This window comes from Diadema setosum, chromosome 18 (genome assembly GCF_964275005.1).
Source record: "Diadema setosum chromosome 18, eeDiaSeto1, whole genome shotgun sequence".
Classification (NCBI taxonomy): Eukaryota; Metazoa; Echinodermata; class Echinoidea; order Diadematoida; family Diadematidae; genus Diadema; species Diadema setosum.
In genome coordinates, this window is record NC_092702.1 from 2,589,282 (window position 1) to 2,610,961 (window position 21,680).

A 21,680-nucleotide genomic window follows, 5' to 3' on the forward strand; every position below is an offset into this window, starting at 1 on the left:
CCTCTCTATTATCTTTTCCACCTCCCTTCCTCCCCAGAAATACCTACATTTTCTGACACTATAATAAACCTCTCACGTTTTTGATAACCATTCTTTTTAGTGTCTTTAAAATCTCGCCAATTCACCATTCCACGGATATGGCCTTCATCCAGGACAATATTCTTCGGAAGAGGCATTTGTGACCCTTTTCACGGAATAACGAGCGTGAAGTCGTATCAATTCAGCAACTTTCGTTCCGCTCACTGGTTTCTGCAGCTTATTCATCATAATGTTAATGTACAAAACTTAATATAAAACGCTTTCCGAAATCAAGAAACGCTTGATGCACCGTGTCACGTACAGAGTAACTTAAACTTGTACAGTAATGTAACGATAGGTGGGATTACTTTAAATTTGCATTACAAGTTGAAAGGGTTGGAAAAAATACACGTGATGACGCAACACCCCTTAACTGTGTTATTCTTTTTAGCTAAATGGAGAACTATACTCAAAACTCTATGAAAGACAGTGAGTTGGTACTGGTGCGAGTGCAACGGCACCGTGGGGAGAGAATTAAGTGAGTTGAAGCTAGATTATTATGGTTTAGTTAATACAAGTTGTCATTGGAATGTTCCGTAGTCTGTGTTTGTGCTTTACCCACATGCTCAAATACGTATCTATCTATTCATCTATTCAGCATTATCTAAAACATGTAAAACTACGCAGGATAGTCTGGTTCAGAGCCGAGAGGCCTGATTTACAACAGAGCTCTGTGAGATCAAAAATGATAGTAATGATAATGATAATAATGATAACAATGACAATAATAATAATAATAATAATAATAATAATAATAATAATAATAATGATAATAATAACGCTTTCTCTAATCAGGGTAGCCTCTTCAGTGTTGCCACTGCTCTACCAGAGGGCTCTGCCATCATTATTACCCTAGCTTGGTACCATTTTTGTATACCTTGGTCGACGTGGTTGATAAAAACATCTTCTCCAAGGACGTAAGCACTGGACGGGAATCGAGCTCGCGTCCTCCGATTGGGAGTCGGGAGTCTTATCCACTATGGCACAGCGCATCAAAGAATAAGGCGAGGTACAACAGGAACTTGACACCCATGCTTTCATGTTTCTTATATAGTTTTCAATGAATTCTTCGTCTCGTCGTTTTTCTGTATACTAATGAGTACGACATCGACAACCACGAGCGGTGTCTCCTCCCACACCATGCTGATCGTTGAGGGACGAACCAAGATGAATAGTGGTACCTTTTTCCCGATGGTCGAGATAGCCGGAGTTCTTGTCTTGTGAAACTTTGGACAGCGTTGCACCTGTCACATTGGAAGGATATTCGTAACAGACAAAAAAAAAAAACCAAAAAAAACAAAAAAACAAAACAAAACAAAACAAAACAAAACCACTTGATTCTTAAGATCAAACATAGTTTTGTATATCGGTAATGACATCTGAAGCCGACGGTCTCGTGAGGGGTAAATAGGGGATTGTTATGTAAGAAGTAACATCAATCATCGCAGAAATATACAACAAATAAAGAGAATGTTCGAGTGTTTCGTTCAAAAGCAAACTCATTTTCTTCTATACCAGTACATAGGGCTGAAAATGGAAAATATCGCAGTAAACATTCATCATCAATGCCGAAAGAATGTTTTTTCCAGTATCGAAGTCAGTGTTGTTCGAAGATATCAGGAACTTCACAATTTTAACAAATTGAGCAAATACTGGGGTTCAGATTGACGAAAATATTGATCATATCATATCGTGATATTGCGCCTATAAGATCTAGTCAAATCGCTCTTTTCATCGCCTTAATTGAAACAGCAATGCTCAACAGAAATTTAATTCAAGAAGAATTATAGACATTGTTTAACAACACCTCCCGGACTTCCGTCTGTTTGCTTTGCTGAATAAAATCATTTCTTGTCCCAGACTGCTATTCCTATTTGAAACACCAATATTTCTCCCTTTTTGCGAATAAGTGAAGTGAGAAATCAGTCAATATCATTTATCGGCCACTATATGAAGAGCTTGCTTCCAAAAGGCGCTAAATCCATCATTTTTCAATGGATTTAGCGCCTTTTGGTTGCAAGCTCTTCATATACACAAAGTATGTACAGTGAAATAAAAGTAACGGACATAACAAGAACAACTTCATTTGTTGGAGAGAGTGGTTTTGTGTGCTTTTCCGGATAAATTGCATTTCAATTAAAGGCGATGTTTCTCACAGTGCAAAGAAATAAGTTGTAATCAACTCCATATCCCTATAACCTTCCTACTATAGAAACATGACAATGACGTTTTTGCATAAAAATGTGACAATGATGACCTATTATTACATTATCCTCACTGATTTTGATATAGTGTTTTATTCCATGAGTGTTACACAGCCGATGAACGCATGCGCCATTTGCCAAAGACAAATATATATTATCAATGTGGGTTTGCACCTTAATAAAGATGCAGTAATGAACTTAATTTTCCTGGCCAACTTCTTCATCTTTTCCTGGGGCCCGTTGCATAAAAGTAACTATTATGGTAACTTTGCCATCCAGTGGTAACTTCCATGGAATTCTTGATTTTGATTGGCTGTTGAGTATTGTTGTCATGGTAGTTACCATTGGATGGCAAAGTTACCACAATAGTAACGTTATGCAACAGGCCCCAGATTTACTTCAGTTGTCACCAGTTCATTTTTCATCAGTGTTATACGGTGTATCCTTCGTTTGAATAACAAACAAATAATTTGTATACACCTGATAGAACACGAACTCATGATCTTCGGTTCAAAGCTTTACGTTAAACACCACTATACTCCCATCAGATGCCCACTTCACTAAACAATGATTATGACGAACATGACAATTTTACGAATTTCATGAAATTAATACTCTTTTAAGTGTATAAACACAGAAATGAGAAACAACGTACATATTTCGTGGAAGATTTCTGAGATCCCCTCTCCAGTTTTGGCGCTTGCCTCGAGGTGTACAGCGTCGTTTTCTTTTGCGTACTGCTCGGCTGAGCTCCGGCTCACTGCCCGTTGAGATTCCAGGTCTAACTTGTTTCCGATTACAAAGATGAGAATATCTTCTGGAGCTTTCTTCCTTAGCTCGTTCATCCAGTATTCTACGTCATCAAATGATTTCTTCAAATACAATTAGATAGTCATGAAATTTAAGAGATGAGTGTTTACTGAAGTCATCTGGTGTAGCTTACTAGTACTATACTGAAACAAATGTATGGTCCTTTATTGGTTTGATTTTCAAGACACTTCTTGTGAAATTATGAGGTATGACATTAACTGAATTTCCTTTGTTTGTTACCCTGTGTAAAATTCAATCTTATGACAGAATATCTAAACTTTGCAGAGTGACACAATGGAGTGACTCCGATTACATGCTTAAAAATCTAATTAGCCATCAATAATAATACTGTATACCATTATGAGCTACTGATGATTGCATTTTACCTTCTCTGTTATGTCGTATACTACGAGTGCGGCAGCTGCCCTCCTGTATGTTAGCGCGGCCACTGCACGAAACTATAGGTTGGCAAAGTAAATGCAAATAAACAAAAAACAAAAAAGAAGAAGAGAGATTAGGTTAGGTAAGAAAAGATTAAGTACAATGAAGAAGTGGAATAATCTTTTAATGTGTTGTGAATTCGTCATATCATTTTATTTATTCAACTTCCAAACATCGTACTGCAAATCTGTAAACGAAAAAAAATCTTATCAGAAATTATCTTTATTCAACCAAGCTTTTAGCATAAAATGTTGTTCTGATATTATACACACTCGTAGCGAAGTACACATTTTCTCTTTTTTAATAATCTACACCAAAATCATTATTATCGTCACCTAACCTCTGACGGGATATTTCACAACCAGGAAACTTTCATACCAAAGCGAAAGTCATACTTCCATAAGGAATACCTTCAATAGTGCAAGGAAAAAAAAAAGGATAAAGAGAAACACTTTTCACGAGGCGGGGATCCTGTGTAAAACTGTCATGTAAAAGCATTTTACTTACTTTTTCATCCCCACTTGTATCCCATAATGCCATGCAATACTCTCTGTTCCCGTAGCAGATGATTTTAGTTAAGAAGGCGGCTCTGAACGGAGATTTAAAAAAAAAAAGAAAGATGTATTATGTAATAATGAATATGGGTGTGCAGGCTTCAATTCTACTTTCACAGACTTAAATATCGAGATATTCGTCAAAGACGGCAATACATTGACGACTGAAAAACAAACAACATCGGCATAGAAAATCACACTTGCAGCTAAAGTAAACTATTTGTCATTGCTCGGGATGGATAGGAGTTATATTCTAGTGTCAATTCGGTTTCTTTGAATATCTATTTTGATAGAAGTCATCAACTATCAAAAACTGTGGATAAGAATGGCTTGACCGGATTGGAATCCCATAAAGAGTTCGCGAAAGGTTGTAGTAAAAGTGTGAGGTTTCCCGCATCATAGTGACCGGGGGTGGGGGAGGGTGTTTCATAAAGCTGTTCTTAAAGTTACTTTCAACTTGAGAACGACGGGTGATCAGTTCTTATGCTGAATTAACGAAATTCTGACAAGTATAGCATATCAAAACTGATCAACAGTCGTTCTTAAGTCGTTAGTAACTTTAAGAGCAGCTTTGTAAAACCCCCTGGTGATCTTAATTGTCAAGACTAGATCAAGTTGACCTGTAACTCATTTTCGCCACAAAAGAAGGAGAAAAGATACAAACGGGTTATGCAATGAGTCAGGTGCACTAGGAGTGCATAGATTAATTGTTTCTAGATATATAAATATAGTGAAGCCCCCTGCGGGACAGGACTAAAAGAGAAATTATCATTAAAAAAAAAAAAAACAGCGCCCAAAACGAACAGGCTTATACATGTATTTCATTAACCCATTTCCTGTTTGCCTTTGGGAACAGTAATTTAAATTTTTTTTCAAGATATGACATTTAATGCATATGTGTAGGTCTGTTAATTGTAACACAAAACATCCTGTCATATAAAATGTTCGCGATAAAGCCTAAAATGTAAGGAGAGTCTGTATTTTTCTCATTAAACCGTAACTGTAGAAGGTTTAATCTGGAAACATTTTTATCATAACTATTGTGTAAACTTTGTATATTTAACAATACTTTGCATCGATTTTACCGATTCAAATTTTTACAGTGGTTGTTTCTATCCCTAACTCACATTTTAGAACTATTATAAAGCACTAATGGTGGGTTTTTGTTTCATCTGAAAATGGTAAATTATGCCTTTAATGTCACCTATTTTGTTAAAGAAAAAAAAGAGTTATTGCAACTTTTAGGGATCAAAACTGTAAAATTTTCATTGATGCGTCAGTGTATATGCTTTGATGAAAATCCTTTCTGCTGAGTGAATAAAAACAGTTTCAAGGCAAAAAACAAGGTATAGTGTGTCTATAAAAAGAAACAAACAAAAACATGAAATGAATCGCATGCGTAAGTCCTTGCAGTAAATTTGAGTTTCCGTATACAGGTCCACAAAATAATGGGTAAATTTGGTATATATTAATGAACAATTATGTGGACGAATGAATCACCATCATAACCGATCATATCACCATCCATACGATTATAGGAACACACAAACACACAAACAATGAGGTATGAAAAACAGCTTCACCCAACAGTGGCCTGACAGCTTTTCCGAAAAGTGCCCGAGATGAATCGAGTTGCTAAACTGGTTTTCCCTACGCCGTATTTCTGCAGGTGAAGAAAAAAAGAGAGAGAAAATTCTGTAAAGACAAGGAATGAGGTAAGACCTGCCATATAAATAAATAAATACAGAAAAACGGTTCAATGACATTTGCTCCTGCGACAATTGCTCCCATGAAACATCTGCACGATACGCCAGACATAAACAAACATTACCCTAACCCTAATCCTCACATCAAACTAAACATTAAACCTTATCAAAACCTTAAAGGGATCGTATAGTTTTGGTTGAGACCTAATTTCAGGTTTCTAACATTTTTTTTTTGTAACATAATGAAAAACCTCTAATGAAATATGAAAGAGCATGTAATTCTATGAGGAAAATTGGTTTTGAAATGGCTGAGATATCCAAAAAAGAGCGGTTCTAATGAAGTGTGGGACCCGCACTTTATTACGATCGCTTTGTTTTACTTTGTTTTTGGATGTTTCAGTCATTTCAAACCCGATTTTTATCAAATAAACTTTGAATTCCTCTTAAAATGGTATGTACTGTACTATATCATAAGTGTTTTCTTGGTATCTTAAAAGCCCAACTCTCATCTCCACCAATGCTGTACCATCCCTTTAACCCTGATTACATGGAGAAAAGTAAGACCGGAGCAACTTCTGCAAGAGCAAATATGTTTGTAATTACTGTATGTCAGACTGTCTGCAGCGTCTGTGAACGAAGTATATTTTAATGATCATATCAGAAACTATAGCCCAGATTCATGCCATGTCTACACGTTGTTTTGTTTTGTTTTTGTTTTGCTTTTTGCCTTCTTTTAATTCACGGTCCACTAATCTCAATAAGCGAACATTGCACAGACGGTGAAGAAAAGAAGATGAAGCAGTGACAGAAGATTCTAAGAGTATAATAACAAACTACACTAAAGGCAAAATGTTCAACTGTACTTGTGTTCCGATTTAGCTTTTCTGGTCGATGTTTTTTGGGTTGTTTTTGTTTTATTCATTCATCAAAGAATCATGACTGCTTCAATCGCATATCCGATGGGGGGGGGGGGGGGGCGAGACAAGCGGCCACATCGAAACTTATATATCAAACTCCTTTGACTTGATGATGTTACTCTTGATAATAAGGATTCTAGAATATGAAATGGTGGTTCGCGCACGTCTCGATTTGATATGATTTAATGTTTTTAGTGCACATACATAAATTACACACATAGTACATGGTGTGTATGTGAAATAGTCATTCATTATGTCATATACATTTAGGAGTGGATCATGTCATATACATTTACATTATGTCATATACATTTAGGAGTGGATCGTCATAAGTTGATATAGTACATCTGTTTGTATATATCGCGATTCTTTTCGCAATCACTTTATGGTTCTTTTTCTCGTAAATATATAAAAAGTAATTATTTAGATAATATTTGCTGTAATTACCCATTTTGGTACCCCTGGCAGACTGCCAAATACTGTTGTAGTTTTTTTTTCCCATTAATTCTTCCCGCATATTCCAGACATTGTATATTTTTTTCTATACAATGACTCTAGTTTCAAGTAAATAATTTAGACCCTGCACTCTTTATCACATACACTCAAGATGAATGCACACGCACGCATGCTCAGCGCACATGCACACACAGACACCTGCACTTGCACTCAAACCTCTTCCCACGACCCTTCAGTCTCTACACATACCCCCACACCGACAATGATCCCTCATGGTATGATCTTTGATGATCAAAGTTTGAATGACTCCGAAAGTGGTTATTACACAACTGCCGAGTTTAATGCACTGATAAAACAAAATAAATTTCAATCATTTTTTGATTTGTTTAGTCTTCTTCACATCAATGCCAGAAGTTTAAATAAGAATTTTGATTCTATAGAATCATTTCTTTCCTCTTTACAAAATTTTCAGTTTAGTATAATTGGTATATCAGAAACTTGGCTTAATACAAATTCACCACCAATATTTAATTTAGAGCATTATCGAATGTATCGTTCTGATCGTTACTTAGGTAAGGGAGGTGGGGTTGCTTTCTACATTAAAAATAACATTGATATAAAAGTCAGGTATGACTTACATATCGAGGGTACGGAAGATATTTTTGTCGAAATTTTGAACAGTAAAGCAAAAAATATAATAATAGGTAATCTATGTAGGTCACCAAGAAATAACATTGATTGTTTTTTAGAAAGTTTTGATCAAATTTTGAGTATTATTTCTCAGGAAAAGAAAGACAGTTTTATAATGGGAGATTTTAATATTGATCTTTTAAATAATTCTGATAATCATACAATGCAGTTGTTAAGTTTATTGGCAACTTATTTATTTCAACCACATATTAGCAACCCAACAAGAATTTCTAGTACATCAAAAACTCTTATTGATAACATATTTTCAAATGTAATAAACACAGAATTTACAAATGGTATATTTTATTATGATATATCTGATCATTTACCTGTTTTTACCATCAATAATAGTTTTTTTGCAAACAAAACAATATTTTGATAATAAAAAATCTCAAATGTATTATAAGGAAACAGAAAGTAACATTAACTCTTTGATATTTGATTTAGCGCAGGAAGAATGGGGCGATGTATTTGATGAAAGCAATGCTGATACTGCTTATGAAAAATTTATCAGCAGGTTATTGTATAATTATCAGAAAAATATTCCTTTGGTTAAACGGAAACCTTTAAAGAAAAATAGATAACCCTGGATTACCAAATGTATTATGCGGTCTATATCAACCCGTAATAAGTTATATAAGCAAGCAATAAAGAATCAAAGTAATAATTTATTTATGAAATACCGGAAATATAGAAATCAATTAACATCAGTAATAAGATTGTCCCGAAAATTGTATTATTCAAATAATATAGAAAAAAAAATAAGGATAATCTTTTTTCATTGTGGAAAACTGTCAATGCTCTCATGGGAAAGACGGTAAAAGAAACTACCAACTCTATCATCATTGACAATGAGGAAATTACTGATTTTACCACAATTGCTAACTCATTTAATGATTATTTTATAAACATAGGTCCTAGTGTAGCATCTAATATGAGTTCATGCAATACACATTTTACTGATTATTTACCCAATCCTTGTGAAAATTCATTATTTCTCACGCCTACCAATGATTATGAAATAATCAATGTTGTCCAGAATCTGAAAACAACTAAATCGAGTGGGCATGATGGTCTAAGTGTTCATTTATTGAAACAAATAATTTTTTACATTGCAAACCCCCTAACTCACGTATTCAATATGTCTCTTTCAACAGGCATTTTTCCGAACTCATTCAAACTTGCAAAAGTTATTCGTATTCATAAAAAAGATGACTCTAAATTAATGAGCAATTATAGACCAATTTCATTATTACCGAGTATATCCAAAGTTCTTGAAAAAATTGTGTATAAAAGGTTACATCAGTTTTTACAAACCAATAATTTATTGATACCCTATCAATTTGGATTTAGAAGTGGATATTCTACTGATTATGCAATCGCTCACATGTGTGATAAAATAACTGAAGTTTTTGCTGATAAGAAGCATGTTATAGGTATATACATGGATTTGTCGAAAGCATTCGACACCATCGACCATGAAGTATTGATATATAAACTTAATACGTATGGAGTCCGAGGTCACGCTCTGCTCTGGTTTGTAAATTATTTGCAAAACCGTCAACAGTATGTTAGTTTTCAGTCTTATGAATCACAGAAACTTGATATTAAATGTGGGGTGCCTCAAGGCTCCATTTTAGGGCCTCTGTTGTTTAACATTTATATAAATGATATTATAAGTTCTTCTCCATCTCTGGATTTTATACTTTTTGCCGATGATACATCTATTATTACATCAGATTATGATATAGGGACCCTTGTTAATCGTTTGAACACTGAATTATTGAATATATTGAATTGGTTTAAATCAAACAAGTTATCTTTGAATGTTAACAAGACAAATCTTGTTCATTTTAGAAAACCCTACTCACAGGATCTTAACGTCAATATATCAATTGATGGGTTTTCTCTTTGCGAAAAACAGGTTATTAGATTTTTAGGCATTACAATCGATTTTCATTTGACATGGAACGAACATATATCCTGTCTACAAAGGACCCTGTCAAGAAATATTTGCGTACTCTGGAAATTGAAAGATCTCTTATCAGAACGATCCCTGATTATTTTATATAATTCTTTAATTTTGCCTCATATATTGTATTCAAATATTGTATGGGGAAATTGTAGTATTACTAAACTGAATTTATTGTATTTACTCCAAAAGCGTGCTATTCGCATTATTACTAATTCCACATATCTATCTCATACAGATCCTTTATTTCATGGTTTGCATACTTTGAAGCTTCAGGACATCCACATTTTACAAACAGGTATGTTTATGTACAAGTACGCAACAAATCAACTTCCCTCTTTATTTCATAATATTTTTCACTTAAATTCGAATATACACACATATCCAACTCGCCGTTCGACAGACTTCCACCTTGTAAACCCCAAAACTGTCTTAGCTCAGAAATCAATTAGACATTACGGTCCCGATGTTTGGAATAATCTACCTGATCAATTAAAGCAGTGTACTTCACTTTTTTCATTTAAAGCTCATTTTAAAAAGTATTTATTATTGAAATATGTTTCCAGTTAGTAGTCTTTGATCAATGTATTTTTTCTTTTTTTTTTCCTTAAGTCTCAGTCAGCCCTGATCCATGCAAAATGGTTTTTTTTTTCGATTTTTTTCCATTCCCTCCCGTTCCCTTCTTTGATAATGTATTGCATACATTAAGTAAAGCCCATACCTTACCCACAGAATAGGCATGCTACAGCCTTTATTCTCTCTTGCACTGTCACCTGCACACACGATGCACTGTCACTCGCACACACCTACACTTTTATAGTCTACTATACCATGCAGTAGTCAATGGTGCAGCGTGCTGTTTTTTTTTTTTTTTTTCTTGTTTTAAAGCGCCAAGTCACTATTTTTCTTTTCTGTTTTTTTTTCTGTTTTTTTTTCTTTTTTCTCTAGCAAAATGTGTTTCGTATATTAAGATTAAGAGTTTTATGAGTACATATATAATTGGTGTTGTATTATATTGGTATCACATATTCAGATAGGGCCTCATCCACGTCAAGCTCTGCTTATGATGACGGTCCCCTGTATTGATTTCTCCTTTGTTAATAGATACAGTATGCCTTAATATGTTATTTTGATTCATATGTCACTTCAGACTAATGTTGTTACGCAAATGATATTTTTTCTTGTATTGATTTGTATGTTATCTGCATGTATCATTCTGTTTTCATTTGCAATTGTATATGGAGAAAGAAAATGCAAAAATAAACCAAACAAACAAACAAGTTATTCAAAGCGTGACTGGGACGTCCATGCGGTAGACATAGTTTACACATCTATCTACATAAACATTATACAGGGAATTGTAATATGCACTTTCAGCACCTATCGTAAGTTATTTTTGTAATTGAATTTGCCTCATTTGATTCAAATGCAGGTGCTGTATGATAAAACAACCGATTTTTGCTCTCCGTGCAGCATGGTTAGCGTTTTTTGTTGGCCAAATTCGAGGCGAAGTATTTTTTTTTCTTAGATGCTTGGTGTTGTTTATTGTTGTGACTTGTAATGAATGCCTGATGAAATATATTTGAATTGTCATTATTTATCTGCGTCTTGTTTGATAAAACGTGTGAGAGGTTAAAGAGGAGTAAAGCATGTTTCAAATTATATGTATTATCCTTTATCTGCGTTCTGTTAAAACTACTCGTTCCAGCTTCGTTAATCGGAATGAGAGGCAATGTAAAAATAAAAAAAGAAAAGGAAAAGAAAGTAACATAGATAGAAATGCCAAATAGAAGTACTTGTATATTAATTGAGGAATACAATATCAAGAAGGTGGCTGATGAGTTTGTAGCTTTTATTTCGGTTTGTTAATGGGAGAGCTAAATAAGTATACGGACACAGAATGAGAATTTTCTGAGATGCACTTATGGGATTAAGATCAAACATGGTCGTAAAATGTCATGATCATAAAATCATGAAGGTAGCTGCTTCACTATACTTCATATTGTTCGGTTCTTGCTTGTTTGTGTCAGACCTACGCCGATGTGAAAGCACTTGGGTAGAATGTAGCTCTCTTTTGCATGCCCGAGTCAAGAATTCATATATATATATATATATATATATATATATATATATATATATATATATATTTATAGTCACAAATAGGTTGCAGTTTAGATCAAAGGTTATAAAGATAAAGCAGCTTCGTCATGTTCGTGGTATTCAAGACTGCACTTCACTCTGTGGTGTTCATTGTTTTCGTGCTGGGCGCACGTTCCTGAATAAATACACAGTCTAAGCGATAGTGAGTGTAAGGAGTAGACGATTTATATTGATAAGCCATTCATTCCTCATTCTGTGACTTTTGAGAATGTTGCAAATACATATTTATTAGGGTTGTATAAATAACACAGCATAATTTTCAACACAAGGAAACCGTACTGACAAGGAGTATGATATAGTCCATATCACCATGGCACATTATCAAAACGTTATAGGACACCATCATTTCCTGTTTTGGTGACCCAATAGAGATTTGAGTGTGTATAATGTGTTATGTGGGTTGTTTGTTTTTTTTTCTTATGTGTTTTTTTCTCATTCAGAAAGGGGAAAAACTTGCGGCTCAGTATGTGATAACTGTAGGTGCATTTCAGCTATTAAAGGGATTGTATAGTATTGGTGGAGATGAGAATTGGGCTTATAACTTGTTTGCGAGATACCGAGAAACCACTTACGAAATAATACAGAGCATACTATTCTAAGAGGAATTAAATGTTTATCAAATGAAAATCAGTTCTGGAATGGCCGAGACATGAAAAAAAAAAAACAACAACAACAACAACAAAGAAAAATAAAGCGATCCTAATAAAACGTGGATCCCGCCTTTTATTTGGATTGCGATGTTTTGGATATCTCAGCCATTTCAAAACCAACTTTTTAAATGAAATAAAAATTAAATCCATCTTGGAATAACCTGCTCTTTCATGTTTTATAAGAGGGTTCTCATTAATCTTAGAAATCTGAAGTTAGGTCTAAACCAAAAATATATACTGTATACGAAAAAAGTGAAAATATGTTGAATTTTCTTTACATTTTCTTGATACTGTTGTACGCATATGACATCACAAGCTGTAGTAGTCTCCTCATCCAGCAGTTCCAACACAAAAATTTTAAAAATTCATAACTTTTGCATCGATTGTCTAATTTTCCTCAAACTTTCACTGATGTGTTCTACTAATACTGCTGCATTCTCTCAATCCTTATGTTTATGAAGGTGAACTTGTCCTTTAAGGTAAGTTGCCGGATCTCCGCTACTGACTATACACCGCCAAAACGCAGTTTGTTTTGTTACTAAATTATTGTGAAATAAGGTTTGTTAATCCCAAATGAAGAAGGAGACTTATTAAATGAAGAAGAAAAAGTGCGTACTATAATGAATCGTTACAATATTAGGAACCCAAACTCGTTTTCGGAATAACAACCTTAAGAATAAAGGGTTTTAGAATAAAGGAATTTTCGGAACAACAAATCTTTGGAACAACGAACCTTATTTTATTTTTGGAATTGCAAACCTTCCGAATAACGAATATAGGAGTGATTTACTGCTATGTAACCGATTATGAGGGGCGACCCCGGAGAAGATTGTAAAGAGAGGCAAACGGTACTTCCTTTTACACATTTACTGATGTATGACGGTGTACTGTCTAAGTGAACTGTTGTTTACTAATATGATAATTCACGCCTCCAATTAGTTTGAGAAAGACTGAATGACATCAAATCAAATCAAATCAAATCAAATCAAATCAAATCAATTATAGAGAAGGACAGATTTTGTGATCTGCATGCTTACCCCGAGAAGGCACACTTTAACGATGTCTTCTTTAGAGGTGGTCATGGTTGTCGTCCAAACACCAGCGAAACCCACGAGCATTGTGGTTTAGATATGACTGATGTCAAAGTCTAAATGATCGTCTTCTAAATGTTGGGCGGGGAAACCCCGACTTTCTTTCTGCCGATTTGGTTGTAAGGCAAATATGACGTAGGTCATCATTGAAAAACAGCAACGAGAGGCACTGCTGTCATAGTCACTGCTAATTTAGAGAGAACTGAACTTTGATCTTGAACGTGTTATCATTTTCAATCAAAATGAAAATCATTTCGTTCACAGTTCTCTTTCAGAGTTGATTTTTTTTTTGTGTGTGTGTTTGTGTATGTGTGTGTGTGTGTGTGTGTGTGTGTGTGTGTGTGTGGTGAGAGAGAGAGAGAGAGGAATAGAGAGAAGGAGAGAAATTTGTGAAAAAGATTGTTGAGGTTTGGGAGCATTAGACTTTCTCGTCGCTTATATTTTCAGCGTCCATGTAAAAATATTCGAAGGTCAAAGACTTTTGAATATTTTTGAATGTATGCTGGATGCATGGATTTTCTGCTTTTAACCTATAGCTTTTAATGATGATTCTTACAGTAAGCGTATTTTATCACCAGATTATACAATGCACTGATTTTTACTCAAATATCAAAACTGCCTAACAATCTGCCTAAGTACAATACAATGATATATACTAACTCTTCAGTGTGATCTTGTATTAGATGCATATAGTTCAAAATAAAAGAAAAATGTCATTTAGGGCCACAAGCGCGATATGTACAATACACAGTATTCACTTGTCACACTTTATTGTTTGCAACCGTTACCACTATTTTATACTTATATATTAACCATCGTGGGTCATAGCTGCATTTGATGAATCGTCGGGTTTGATTCATACTTTTTAAGATCAAGATCTCCAAGAAAACGTGCTGGGGTCAAAAGTCATCTAAGGTCACGTGTTAGAGTTACCTGCTCGGCTTTCATGAGACAAAAAAAAAATGCTGGCTTTACAACAAAGTGACTTTACATGGTTAATCATTGATCTCTCTTTGCTGTATATAATACAGGGCTAGACATTAGCGGTGACCCGGTGGCCCGGGGCATCAAATATCTGAAAAACTTATCTTTTGGTGCCCCAATCAGGCAGCTATAATTCAAAATTAAATTTTATATTTCCGTTTAACAGACCACCAGAGAAAAATGGTAGTGTCGAGCCCTAATATATATATATATATATATATATATATATATATATATGTATATATATATATATATATATATATCATATATATGTATATATATATATATATATCATATATGTATATATATATATGTATCATAAGTATATAATATATATATATATATATATATATATATATATATATATATATATACATACATACATATTTAATGCGACACAGCAGGTACACCTCCCAATGCCTTACACAAGGAAACCAGTGTGTTTTATTTAATACAGTTCGAGCAATATTTGATTTTGCTGGTATATATATATTTTTTGAATGATTTCATTGCAATTATAACCGCTGCTATTGTTTACTTATACTATACTGCTACTGCTGTCCTATTACTCTCACTGCCGTGCATGCCAATTTATGTCATAATATTGCTGTTCTGTTGTAGTGAATGTCACCTTATGTCATGTTTCTGTTTGTCTTTATTTTCCTTTTCCTTCTGGTTTTCTTTTGGCTTTCTTTTATTTTGCCTTGTTTTTTTTTTTTTTTTGGCCTTATTCTGTTCAAGTGTTTGCAGATTGGTTGCTTTTTTGTTTACGTCCCAAGCCCTTGAAGACCTGTAAAAGTGTCGAAAGCTTGGCAACAATGTATATATAGTGCATCTATAACACACTGTGGAACACTGTTCCATGTTATATAAAGGAAGCTTCCAGCGTTAAAGTTCAAAACTGTTCTCAAGACATTTCTGTTTAAAAAGTATTATGAATGAGTTTGGTACATTTTTTTTCCAATTTCATCCCTCTAGCATAGAGACACTACGGTATAGTGATATGCGCTATATAAGCACTGTATTATTATCATTATATATACACCGACATTATATTTGATACTTTCTTTAATTTCTCCTATAGATACTCTCATCTTTTATCAATGTTGTCATGGAAACTTTCACAGTTATGCATTTTGTCTTCAACGCTGAAATATAACTGATATCTCCTCACACGCTAATGCGTACCTCTAATAATTTTGTTCCATTCATCCATTTCACAGAACATGTGCATTCAAAATTATTTCCAAAGAATTAAACCGATACAGTATACTTGGCACAGGGTCCTCGGAACATTAATTTTTTTTTTCATGCCGTAGTGTGTGTGTGTGTGTGTGTTTTTTTTTTTTTTTTTTTTTTTTTTTTTTTTTTTTTTGGGGGGGGGGGGGTCCCGAGTGTCGATTGCTTTAGACAGGTAAGATAAGGAATCCGCTAAACTGAAACAAGTAAAAGCTCTCGTAAGTTAAACGCAATATGCTTTAATGTAGCATTTTGAGCGAAATTGATGTTCCTATTATTACTTATACGGTCACTAACAGGTGGACAATACTGCATAGATTCACACAACAGGAAACTCGGTATTCATATATATGTAATTTTTTTTTCCGATTCACAAAGAATGTGAATCAAAATTTACTTTAAAACATACGACTAGCATATAACAAGAAGGCTTCACTTACAATTTTTTGGTTTGTTATATATAGATATGTATATATATATATATATATATATATATATATAATAAAATATATCCAACACGCGGATAATAATACCATTATACATATGTATTATACTTATACATATATATATATATATATATATATATATATATATATATATATATATAATAAAATATATCCAACACGCGGATAATAATACCATTATACATATGTATTATACTTATACATATATATATATATATGTTTTATCATTACAACATAAAATGTATAATGACCTAAGTGCACCAAATGCATTCCAACACAAATGCACATTATGTTATAAGTCAACATGTGTTGCTACATTACCATTATTCAAATCTGTAATCGATCAAACTTGCTCATCGCTCTTGGTAATTTAATTTTTTTATGGATTGTAGAAAGTGCAGATAATGGCAAAAATATGGACCATTGAGACCTTACTGTTACTCTATTACACGTTTTCTAATGCTCGTGAGACGGATATGATATAGTTTAAAGTTGCTGCATTTTATGTCTGCGTTTTTTTCAGAAAATATAAACACATACATGTCTGGACAAAATATGCACAGCACATCGAATACATCTTAATAACCTTAATTATGGTTCAGTGGATAAGACAACGGACTATCAGTCATGATGTCTATGATTCAAGTCTCCCGGCTGCAGTGGGCCGTGCTGCTAGGCAAGGCACTTTATCCTCATCACACCCATTGCCGTCAGCCGTCAATTCAATTCAATTTATTCATTTCCTAAAATCACATTCAAAATATTTACAGAGAGATGTATGAGCTTTGGGAGGAAATCACATAAAAGCCTGGGGCTTGGAAATGGAGATTTTGTATAGTTTAAAATCACAGTTTTGAATAAGACATGTATGTGTCAAAATGAGCCTAAAAATTCGGAGGGACTTATCGGTACTGTGGTTACTTGCTTATAAGCATTCAATGTTTCCCTGTCACCTATTGTTTAGAACAAGGAAATTCAACCAATCAATCAAATTAATAAATAATATAGAACACAGATATAAAGTACATTGCATCGCGTTATGATATATTGTGGGCGCCTTATTATAATAATACATCAGAATCACACATGAGGAGAAGTAATAAGTTATTGAATAAGTGTGAAAAGAAAAAAAAAATTAAATGCAGAATAACGAGAATGTACATCATGATTGAAAAGCAGCCTCGAGTGAAAGGGTCTTTTGTATCTAACACCCATGAAGTCTTTTCTAGGAAAGCATTTGTGACCTTTAATTGAAAGGCATATAAATTTCAGTCATTCTATTTCAGTTATTTTAATTTCAGCCATTTTTTGTACTTTCCTCCTTCATGTTCAACATTGCGAAATGATTTGTCGCATATTTCCTGCCCTAAAATCGCTGAACGCATTTAGGCCTATATATGATATCATATATATATATATATATATATATATATAAGAGGAGCTTGCTTCCAAAAGGCGCTAAATCCATCATTTTCAATGGATTTAGCGCCTTTTGGAAGCAAGCTCTTCATAATATAGTTATCGTGGTTATATATTATGCGCTCTTTTCAACTCTCCATATATATACTCTGTTCATGTTTTCCCCAATTTACAATTTTGAATGAGAACAACCTCCACTGAAATCACAATAAATCAGTCTGAAACTATAAATTTTTCCTCAGATATTGTAAAGTTGGACCGTGAAATGAAAATAAATGATTACGAAGAAAGTTAAAACTCAATTCAGTTTTTGTTTTTGTAATCAGTGGCAATGGTATAGATTTTTCTAATACCTGCTCCTCCTTTGATAATTGCAACGTAGAGAATGCTATATTTTGAAGAACTTTCAGTTTTCTTATTCCATCGACAATAGATCAAAATCACCCTTTGGTGTCCTTCAAGACTTTTAGCGAAATACGTTGTGTGAGAGAGATTGTCAAAGAATGCCATAATAGAGTACATTATTTTTACTTACTTATTAAGCACTTATACTGCAATGTACAGATGGAGTTTCGACAGGCTGTGGAAGTTCCTTACGGTTGCGCTTCTTTTTCGACTCTTGACAACGATGCACCTGTCATGGGGGGGGGGGAGATTTTAAAAAGAGAGATGAAAATTTCACGAATCTCGTCACATTACAGTCTTATCACCATATAAATTCCTTAAAAAAAGAGTAACTTACACATATCCTGGAAGATTTCTGAGATCCCCTCTCCAGTTCTGGCGCTCCCTTGGAGGTGTACAGAGTCGTTTTCTTGTGCATACTTCTCGGCCGAGCTCCGGCTCACAGCCCGCTGAGATTCCAGGTCTAACTTGTTTCCGATTACAAAGATGAGAATATCTTTTGGAGCTTTCTCCTTGAGCTCATTCATCCAGTATTTTACGACTTCGAATGATTCCTGCAGATACAGAATAGATAAGGATAAGTTCTTTGAACTTCCAGAAATTTTCATATTCTTTGCTTGATTCTCTAGCCAAAATTTGATTACATGAGGAAACACAACAAAGTCGGTGAGCGGGTCAGTGAGTTGAATATTACGTTATTCGCAGCTTTTCTTTCTTTTGCCACAATTTAATGAAGAACGTTATGCAATACAATTTTCATCGCAATAATTCATGTAGTGTTGAGAAGGATACACTGAAACAGCGAAAAGTTACATCGCCTAGTAAAAGCACTTCGACGGTCAGTAAATGTCAACGGGATTCTATCAAGCGGAATAAAACAATATGACGCCATCATAAGAGACACATTTCGAAAAGCGGGAAGTCTTCGGAGTCAACGTGGTACTGCTTTACCTCCTGTGTTATGTCGTAAACCAACAGAGCGACGGCTGCATTCTCGTATGCCGTCGAGGCCAAGGAGTGAAACTGTGTTGGAAAAGAAAACAGATATATATATATATATATATATATATATATATATATAGGGAGAATAAAGAAGAGGCGGTAGACGTAGCTTTTGAATCCTCACAATTTGGTTTTACTTCTCGAGCTTTCGGGCCCTGCCCTTTATCAAGACTGAGTTCAAAATGTTCCGATTCCATTATTGCTGCCACTGTGTTTAGATGTCCGATAGCCCACCCCCGTTTTTATTTCCTTATATACCACCAGAATGTTTCGGTTCCCCGCAACCTGTTGCCAAATGATTGCCGCGTGGAACCAGCCCTAATGTGAACTGTGCATCTCACATCGTACGTATCTATAGATTTTGTTTTTCCCCTCCTTATACCTGTGAATTCTGTCAAACACACTATTATACATATGTTTTTGGTTAAGAATGTTACTCATGTGCTCTTTTTTTGTGTGCCTATTATGTTCAGTTTATTTATACATACACTCCTGAATTTAATTACCACTTTGATTTGTATTAATTGCCGTTATTGTTTAATATGGTTGCCTGTCTTCACAAGTGTGTGGAGACTTGCAAGTGTGTATGTGCGTACATATTTGTATCTATATGTACATGTATGTGCGCAGTTGTTTAGTTATACATGTTTGTACGTTTATATGCATGCTTGTTTGTGATTGTATGCATGTATGTTATATTATGTAAGATTGACGCATATATATATACACTCGTATGCAGTGTTGTTATTTTCTGCTATCTCTGCCTCCATCATTGTCGTTATTATTTTCACTATTGTCTTGATCATCATTATTATTATTTTTTTTGTATATGATATCCATGTTATGTATTTGTCCGATTTGTCCTCAGTCTTGATAAAGGGCAGGGCCCGACATGTGAGCTCGAGAAGTAAAACCAAATTGTGAGGATTCAAAAGCTACGTCTACCGCCTCTTCTTTATTCTCCCCATACACACTCCTAAGATGCGACGGCCCAGGGGTTTAGCAACTGAAAACACACCTTTCACACACACACACACACACACACACACTATATATATATATATATATATATATATATATATATATATATATATGCATATATATATATATATATATATATATGCATATATATATATATATATATATACACTGTATATATATATATATATATATATATATATAATACGTATGTATATATGTCTATGTATGTATATGTATAAGAGGAGTGGAAGAAAGGGCTAGAATCCAACATCTGGCTTGCACACAGGTCATTTCCCTTTATGACAAATTCGAGCAAGAAATATCCCTCGCAACAAATTTTGCTATACGGTTGTAGTAAACTAGCTACATGATGATTCATGGAGTTTTATCATCATGCGTGTAGAGTTGTGGACCTCAATGACCATTCTCACAATATTTTAACTCTTAAACTAATGGGAGGGATGATATCATTGGATATTGTTACCAATGTCACTGCTTAATGGGAGGGATGATATCATTGGATATTGTTACCAATGTCACTGCTTAATGGGAGGGATGATATCATTGGATATTGTTACCAATGTCACTGCTTCATAAAAGCATTTGAAGCCTCCATCTTTCCTAACTATTTGCAATCTTTATTCCGATTCCTATGAAATCTCCACTGTTCGGTTCGGTTGACTTACTGGACTATTTCTATTCATAAAAGTCAACTTCCTTTGGAGCATTTGTTTTGTCATACAACAATAGCCTCAGGAAATCTTCATCACATTTCCCTTTCATTAGTTACTATCAAGAAAATCTTCAGTATAGACTAAAGAAACTAAAACAGACTTTTGCGAGAAAAAGATTTTTAAAAGTTCAAATTTCGATCTTATATTTCACTTACACGGATTTGTCCAGTTGTATCATACATCATCATCTTATACTTTCTGCCTTGGAAATGCACTGTGATATCACGGGCATCAACTCTGAAAAACAACATTCAGGGTAATTTTCAGAATTACAGTCGTATCCTGTTCTAGAATAGGTAAAAGATGGACCACTGAAACACTGAAATGTAAAGCCTTCTTTGAATCACCATTTCATCTTTATTTTTCCTTCTTTCTTTGTTTTTTGCTGATGCACATGACCCTAGCTCTTTTGATACGAGACTATGTTCATCATATCGGTTCCGGTGTGGTTTAATTCTTTGTATGAGTCTACACAATCATGACTTGTGTGTTCCTTGTCATTTCGCATTTTGATGAACGGAGAAGGAGATGTTTAAGCATCATAATATATCTTGCCATATAAATCTTCATACACATATCAAATGGATGATTCTCTGTGTATGTGTGTGCGCGTGTGAGTGTGTGTAAAATTGTAGCATGTCTATATACATATATATATATATATATATATTATATATGTATATATATATATATGATATACATATATTATTATATATATATATA

At 34.1% G+C, this 21,680-nt stretch overlaps 2 protein-coding genes across 2 annotated transcripts; both read right to left on the reverse strand.

Moving 5' to 3' along the window:
- Positions 1-1,170: 1,170 nt before the first annotated feature.
- LOC140242145 (ras-related protein Rab-22A-like) lies at positions 1,171-13,720 on the reverse strand. Its single transcript, XM_072321910.1, has 6 exons — positions 13,676-13,720; positions 5,671-5,750; positions 4,041-4,122; positions 3,479-3,550; positions 2,938-3,154; positions 1,171-1,322 (listed from the first exon to the last, which is right to left on the reverse strand). The coding sequence occupies exons 1-6, from the start codon at positions 13,718-13,720 to the stop codon at positions 1,171-1,173; spliced, it is 648 nt and encodes a 215-aa protein (XP_072178011.1).
- A 4,708-nt stretch (positions 13,721-18,428) lies between these two features.
- On the reverse strand, positions 18,429-21,145 carry LOC140241922 (ras-related protein Rab-21-like). The gene is made up of 4 exons (XM_072321669.1): positions 21,113-21,145; positions 19,192-19,263; positions 18,578-18,794; positions 18,429-18,469 (listed from the first exon to the last, which is right to left on the reverse strand). Exons 1-4 carry the CDS (start codon positions 21,143-21,145, stop codon positions 18,429-18,431), a joined length of 363 nt encoding a protein of 120 aa, XP_072177770.1.
- Between the last annotated feature and the right edge of the window lie 535 nt (positions 21,146-21,680).